Source organism: Rhea americana, unplaced genomic scaffold (assembly GCF_003343005.1).
Source record: "Rhea americana isolate MKP2758 unplaced genomic scaffold, rheAme1 scaffold_75, whole genome shotgun sequence".
NCBI lineage: Eukaryota > Metazoa > Chordata > Aves > Rheiformes > Rheidae > Rhea > Rhea americana.
The window spans coordinates 3,030,577-3,038,676 of NW_028186923.1; the positions used below are offsets into that span (position 1 = coordinate 3,030,577).

Genomic DNA, 8,100 nt, shown 5'->3' on the forward strand with positions numbered 1-8,100 from the left:
CATCTAGTACTGAAATTCCACAACCAAAAATTGGTGAGCAGTATGGCTCAGATACTGTATTGAAATAAAATTGGAAGGTGGTCTTGCGTGTACTAGATGTTTCTTCCATAGCAGAATTGGCGTCTTGTCGCTGCTCTGGTTTTATTCCACCAGTCTGAGTGGACAGTGTTTACCTGCTTGGCCAGGTGAAGCTGTGCCTAGTACTGTCCTGCACACTGGGAACACAGTGAAGGTGCTGGGTTACAGCTGAGGAATGAGAGAGATGATGGTGATAACTCTACAAAGTGAGAGTCCTTATAGGTGCATGTCCTATTTGATATAGTCTTCTCAACAGTAACATTTAAACTGGTGGTTATAATGTGTTGCAGATGTGCGTACTTTAAAGTTGGGTTCTAAATTGTTGGCAGAGAAGAAAACACTTGGAACTATTTGCATGTGTCCATTTAAAGCTGTATTGCCAAACACTTTTTTGTGCTCTGGTTTTATTTAGACACATTAATATATTACACATGCCAGCTGGTTTGGGAGTTAACTTTTCACTGAAACTCCACATATTGATCTGAAGTGAACTTAAAATGTATGGAATGTAATGGACAGACTCAACATAATGAATTTCTGTGTTGATGATGTAGTGATCTTTAGATTGCAATTAACATTCATCGTAGTTAAAAAGGTAAGTTACTAACAGTATTTTATTAGAGGTCATCTTGCATCTGTGCTTCGTTCTCCTGTGCTTCCTAAATGTGCAGTCACTTAAGCCAGGGATCAAACCTTAAAATATTCATGTATTGAGAATAGTAAGCATTTAATGCTAAAACTGTGCTACTGCGATGGGGAGAGGAATGAGGCAATGTATTTCATGAGACTTTACACTCCCCTGCCTTTTTTTTTTTTTTTTTAATGAAATGGATCAAGCTTTATTTTGAGGGACGTTGTTGAATTGAACATTTGAACATCAGTGTTTGGTTTAGGATTTATATTGTGGTAGTAGGTGCATGCAGTTTTGAAGAATCTAATACCTAATTTAGGTACCAGACTAGACTTAATACAAAGTAATATTGAGGACCTGACGTTTCTGCTGTCTGCACTGCTTTGGCCTTCAGAGCTGCTCTTACTGTGCTGCACTACTTGCTAATGTAGAGTTTACCAGAGGCATCTCCATTCTTTCCCAGAACTTCCAGTTTTACAGTTTCAGTGTATCATTTTCCAGAATACATTTGCATTTATATTTAGGGTTAGCATAGAGGTCATCTTCAACCATCCCAAGACATGAGGTGTGCTTTCTTATAAATATCTTGCATCTGTAACTCACCTGAAACTGTGTGTTCTAATTTACTGCAAAGCTTGTCAGAAGTGAGCTGCTCTCTGTTAATAAGCAGTTGGGAAAAGGGCTTGAAGTCTGGAGCAGAGGCTTGTGGAGCTGATCCTTGGTGTTTTCCTTCCTTATATAATTTTCAGGCTTCTCAGGAAATGGCTAGAAGCAAGCGTGGTTGGAGCAGGATGGTTCGGTGGAGACCAGCTAGAGCTTTTGAGTCGATTTGGATCGCATCTGCAGCTTCAAGTGTAGGGCTTGTGACCTACAAAGTTAAGGTTGCACCAGAAGCTGTATTCATCATCAATGATTATGGTAGACATATGTCAGGAACGTAACAGGCATTCTTGGCCACCTTTCATTCAGATGTGCACGTCGGAATGGTAACAGCGTTAATAGCAGGTTCCTCTGGCAGGGAGGGTGCGGAGAATCGAGTGTCTCTTGTTCAGAGATAGCTTGATCCCTTATCCTGCTCTGAAATGTGCCTTCCGTTAATTTGGTGGAGTGGCAGCATTTCCTGGACTCCCTAATGCCATCCCTGTTAAATGGGTGCACTTCCAGATGCGCCTACAGCTTACCACTCTGAAACAGTAGTTCTGAGTCATTGTTGCTGTAGATTTTTTTTTTTTTTTTAAAAAAAAAAACACTAAACTGAAACTTACGACTGACCTTCAAGAATGCATTTTAAGATTGAGGGTAAGCTTTTGCAGTGTCAAAGTACTTGACGTATCAGGACTGACGTCTTTCCTTAAACTTCAGTCCATTTTTTGTTTATGGAGAAACAGTAAAAAGAAAGTAGCTTTGGCCTTCTCTTAAACAAAAAACAAACTTTTATTGGAATGTGTATCTAAAGAACTTAAGACTGATGGCATTTACATGACAGCTTGAATGTCTCATCCTGATTCAGTGATGTGAAAAGCATGCTAATAGCTTGGCTGCAATCTTCTGCAATGTCAGTAGAACCCCAAAAGAAAATGAGTTGGTGAGGTTTATTTGAAGTAATGTCTTGTACCATGATTATTGTTGCTTCTAAGCATATGTTATGTGTTCATAAAACCTTATTGATTATGAGGTGTCCGCTTTGGTATATCTGCAAATGCAATAATGAGGTAAATTATATATATCAGACTTACTGTGTTTTCAYGTATGTGATTATTGCTTTAGCGGGAGCACAGAATCAGCTTTGGGGGAAAATGTCGCAGAGGCCATTGTTTAATTACTTCCAGTAAAATTCACTTTTTGCAAGGCTCTTCTTTCAAAGGCACGTGTGAGATTTCTTTTTCTTTCTTTCTTTCTTTTTTTTTTTTTTGCATGGCTGGGCAAAAATGCATTTTTAATGGAGGCGATACTCAATTTAAAATCCTGCTGACTGTGATATTGAAGTCAGCGTGCAACTTCTACAAACTAGCAATTTGTTACAAGATGGAATTCATTTTATTAGAATTTCCACATAAAGTGTTAGCTGTTTCCAGGCATGCCTGACTGCACATTTCACCTTGATTAACTTGCAGGAATGCAAAGAAAGCAGCAGTAAGGGTAATAGAGTATGTTGCAGGGTGTATTACTTCCTTAAWCTCAGTGTAAAGGATTATTTTGTCCATTTGCATTCTGATTCTAGAATTGGAATTGTACTTGCCCTCCCTGTTGGAGACAACGGAGTTGATGTTACTACCAAGCTTACGCGACTGTCTGTAGATAACAGTTCACAGTAAATTCTTTAATATCGGTGTTCTTTTATGGCTAACACCATTTTTCTTTTATGTGGCGTGACTATAAAGTTGTTATAGTGCTTCGAGCTGTTTTTAAAGACTACTCGGAAGTTTAATTTTCTTCACTGTGCTTGACTGAGCCTAAGGAGAAGTAACAAGGAAAGGATGGACGGCAAGAAACCACTTGCAAATTAACTTTAGATTTTTGTTTGTTCTCCATCTCATTTTTTCTCCATATTGTTTTGCTGTTGCAAGAAGTTTCTGGGATGAAATTAAGATGACATCTGCTCTTGACCTGTCTGTCTGCAAAAGTTATAGTGAGCCACTTGGAATCAGTGCTGTATGTAACAGTTTTCACCAGCTATTACATCCTTGGTGCATTTATTTTGGGGGTAGAGGGGATAGGGAATACCAGTTTGAAGACTGCTTAGTTTATTTCCTGATGGAAATGTCACCATACCCAAATTGACCATCTGTTGATTTTTTTTTTCTCTTTTTTTTGGGGGGGGGAGGAGGGGGAGAACTAAAGCATCAGTACCTGAAATAAGGCTTCTCACCCTTTTCCCTCCCCCTTCCACCAAAAAAAAAAAAAAAGTGGATGATGAGAGTAGTACCCTAGGATTTTAGGTAGTTACTTTAATGTGCATAAATTGCTGTGTGTGTTGGTCACTTGCTCCTACTCTCCTGTAATGTGACAAGTTTTGCTGGCTGGGTTGTGAAAACTAACCTGACTCCCCTACTTGCTGTGCCAAAAACTGAGTTCTCATCTGGCTCAGTTCCCTAATGTTGAGAGAATAATTTTTACAGATCGGGGGAGAGAAAAGAGAATAATTAGCTGGGGATGCAGAGGGAGTTCGTTTTTTTTTTCCTTTTTGTGACTGCTGTATGACTGTAACATAAGTTATGTGTAAAATCTTTGCTTGAGAGCAGGTTTATGTTAGAATGCACAGTTTTAAACTCTATAACTGTACGGTAGGGTTTGGGGAAGATAAAGCCAGAACACTGCATTTTTGAGAGTTATACCTTCTATTACCAATATCCAAAGCTTCAAGTATTCTATGTAAGGCTACTGCTTAAAAGTCAACAATTCAATTTTAAATTTGTTGTAAAAGTTCTTTATGATCCTAGACTTCTACTGTTTTGTATCTTCTGTTAGGTCCTTCACTTACAAGTCCTTGAATTTGGAATTAGTACAGTAGAGCGGTCCAGATTAATCAGATGGTCTTTCATCTTTGCAACGTAGCATCCTTGGTATTTGGGAAGAGTCCTGTACAAATAGGAAGGCAATTGCGTAGCAGAATACTAGACAATCTTAYGTGTCTCTCAAAATAGAGCTCATTCACAAAAAATAAAAGATCAGGGGCATGTGTCAAGCTACTAGTTTGTAGTAGGGCTTTTGTTTGTTTTCTAAACTCTTATCAGAATACTGCTTGCTTAGGTATTTTCTTTGAAGAGCTCCTTCAGTATCTCAGGGTGCCAAAACATGATATTAAGAGAACAGGAAGTTTTCTGTCATAGTCTGGAAGAATGAATTGTTGTGGTTAAACAGTTTGTTAATGTGAAATACTGTAACTTTTAATAAAATGTCTATCTTGTTGCGACATTCACTTAAGAGTGAAAGYGGACATGCGTGTCTGATTGGGCATGTGTTTAAAGTCCTGCCCAAAGTAAAAGATGCTTCAAAATAAACTATATAGATCTTCAACATGCTTTAAGAAAAAGTATTTTGAGTATAGGTGGCAATAGTGTTTAAACATTCATCTCAATTCGTGCTTCTTCAAGTGAAGCAGATAGAGCTGATACTTCTGGCTTCCTCTGAAATCGGGATACTGCTGCATGAGTTCTTGTTTGAATTGTTTGTGAGGGAATTGGATGTCTTTTGAGATAATCCAACTAACCCCAAGCTTCTTCCTGGACACTTCAATCTTTCACTTGAAACTTAAATAAAATTGTGTTGAGTAAGACCATGAGCAATATGTGTCTAAGATGATAAATGTGAAACTACAATGCTGAAAGTTTACTTYGCTGTGCTTCTCAGAAAGGCTCGCTTCCTGTGCTGTTGGTTCACCTATGTTTATCTACATTTTCTTTCTAGAATATGGTATCGAGTTTTCGTGTTTCTGAACTGCAAGTATTGTTGGGCTTTGCTGGGCGTAATAAAAGTGGGCGGAAGCATGACCTCCTGATGAGGGCACTGCACTTACTGAAGAGTGGCTGCAGCCCAGCAGTTCAGATAAAAATCAGAGAACTCTATAGGCGTCGGTACCCAAGGACAATTGAAGGACTTTCGGACTTATCGACGATAAAACCTGCAGTTTTCAATTTGGACAGTAGTTCCTCTCCTGTAGAGCCCGACTTAGCTGTTGCTGGAATTCACCCGCTCCCGTCTACATCAGTCGCACCTCAGTCTCCCTCGTCGCCTGTCAGTTCGGTGCTTCTCCAAGACACTAAGCCGCACTTTGAGATGCAGCAGCCATCCCCTCCGATTCCACCTGTTCATCCTGATGTTCAACTGAAAAGCCTACCTTTCTATGATGTGCTTGATGTGCTCATCAAACCTACGAGCCTGGGTAAGTGTTTAATAGTTCTGCATGTTGCTTTATCTGTGAAATAGCATCAACTTCAGCAACATCTAAGACTAAGCTCAGTGAAAAGCTTTTTTTGCAGATGGTAAAAAGTGGAAACTTCCTTCCCTTCTCATCTCTACGTTTCTTCTACTCTTCCCTCAATGTTGTCAAGCCACGCTGCAGCAAGCAGTGTTCTCTTCTGCAAATATATAATTGAAGATAAACGTAAATTTCTTGTCTTTTGAATATTAAAGAAATTACATTTGTCTGGAAGATTTGGGCCTGAGGTATCTGACTGGTACAAATAAGCACACTTGTTAGGGCCATCAGGAAGTGGATTTTGGGTTCAGTAGTAAGTTGCTACAGTGTCAGAAAAACAAGTCCACTAGTCTGTTAGTTTGCATCTATCTCATTGCAACATTTCTGCGGATTTTGGCATATTGCAGTGAAATACATGCTTTCACTGTACAGCAAACATCCAGCTTTCAGTTTTTTTTTAAACCCAGTTTTGTGATGGAGTCTCAGCCTACCTGTTTTTATATTTTAACCAGGACAGTATGGCAGAGTAGAACTTCGTGTTCAAATAACTTGAAATCTTGGTTAGCTTTCTCAGTATGCTCAAAAGAGAAAGGCACTTGAATTATTTGGAAATAGGTTGTTTTCTATCTTGAAATTCAACCTGTCTTACATTGTGTATAGAGTAGAAAATGTTGCAAAATGATTTAGTAATAACAACTGATTGTAAATAATAACTTGCTGCTTGGTGGGCAGAAGCATTTAGGACTTCAACATAATTATTGTCTTCATTTGGCAAATGTTGAAAAAATTCTTTTCAACAAGATGCAAGTACAACCTGTTTTACATATCGTGGTCTGGTTTGCAGTAATGCAATCAATCTAAAACAGTTTTTTATGCACAAATGGTTCAGCATGGAAGTGATAACTTCCTCTTTTTTTCTTTCCCCGGTTCATTAACAGCTTTTGAATAGATACTGGAATCTGAACCCTGTAAGACTTCTGCCTGGGTAACTATGACTTCAGCCAGGTGCAAATCTGTGTTTCAGTCTGTAWAATTTTTTTTTGGGGGTGACCTATAGAAAAGAACCTGCTTCAAGATTCAGAGATATGTTCAATTCGATATCGTTTTTGAGGCTAAAATCGTCATGGAATTTGCTTAATTTATCCACTACTGCAGTAGAAGGATGCCTTGCTTGCAGTTTTCTAGCATGCAGCTGTGCACACAGATGAAGACTTGATGCACAGCTTTTGAATTAGGTTATAAAATCAAATGGCAGAATGATATGAAGTGAGTAGCATAGCTGGGGACTACAGTTAACAAGGGGAGTTTTGTGTTAAATACCAAATAGCAAAAGCAGACATCAGTGTAAGAGTGCTATTTTGATAAATGTTGTGTTATTCAAATAAACTTTGGCCTTGGTGTAGATATCATCCTTTTGCGGTTTTTCTCAGTAGAAATGTTTTCAACTATTTGTCAGCTGTTTACATCCTCTAAAACAGTTTAGTTTCTTAAGCAATAATAGTGTCTTCTAGACTGTGTCTTGTACTTCAGGAAAGGCATCTACTGGCAGTCATCCTCCAGCATCTAAAGCAGCAATCATTACTTGTAATGCTTGTTGTCACTTCTGTTTACATATTGTGACACCCTTTTTGATGAGACTGAAGCGTTTAATGTCAGAAAGTATGCATTAGTACAATAGCTGCTGCTTTGGTGTCGGACAGCTCTATAGCTAATACTACTACGGCATTTCAAGAGAGACTGATAGTGTGCTGATGTCCTGTTTAAATCCTTCTTTTGAAATTGAAGAGTTAGTATTTCAATTGAAATATTTCAGTTGAAAAAATTAAAAGCAGCATGTGCTCTGCACTATATTTCTGTTGTGTAATTAGGTTTTGTTTTCTGGTCAATGAAACCTAGAAATGGCAGTAATATGTTAAAAAATTTTCTTAATGGCTGACTACTTCCACTGTGGGAAACTTTCCAGTTTCTGAAAGGAGAAAGCCTTCTGGAGAGGGTCACTAAACTGTAGTTAGGGCTGCATGTGAATTCTTCTTTTTCCGCTTGAAAACCATAGACTCTTCATTGCATGCTACCTAGTCCTTATAAGAGAGAATCATCTGGTTCTGTACCATATTGGTTCCCTTTGGAAATCGGTGAGAGGGGGTGGAAAATTATGATGTTAACTGAGTGCTTGCTTGCCTTCAACTTCCCAAATCAGAATTTTGCCCCCTTCCAGAACACAGTACCTGAGGATGACAGCAGCTGGAGCTACAACTCAGGTTTGTATCTGAGGAAGAGCGTGGAAATGAGATGCAAAGAGTAGCTTTGTATCACAGAATGGTTGAGGCTGGAAGGGACCTATRGAKATCATCTAGTTCACCCCCCTCYACTCAAGCAGGGACAGTATGTTACACAGGATCATGTCCAGCCGGGTTTTGAATATCTCTGGAGAAGGAGACTCCACAACCTCTCTGGGCAACGTGTGCCGGTGCTC

General features: G+C 38.9%; 1 protein-coding gene across 3 annotated transcripts in view; it reads left to right on the top strand.

The window, feature by feature from the left end:
• Positions 1-8,100, top strand: part of PIAS2 (protein inhibitor of activated STAT 2) — a 31,927-nt gene that overhangs the window by 3,370 nt on the left and 20,457 nt on the right. For 2 of the 3 annotated variants that reach the window (XM_085322188.1, XM_085322190.1), the window contains exons 2-3: positions 491-673; positions 5,117-5,591. In XM_085322188.1, the coding sequence (XP_085178314.1) occupies positions 590-673; positions 5,117-5,591 (559 nt within the window). In that variant the 5' untranslated portion in view covers positions 491-589. The remainder of the gene's footprint in view (positions 1-490; positions 674-5,116; positions 5,592-8,100) is intronic. The other variant, XM_085322189.1, reaches the window with a different exon arrangement.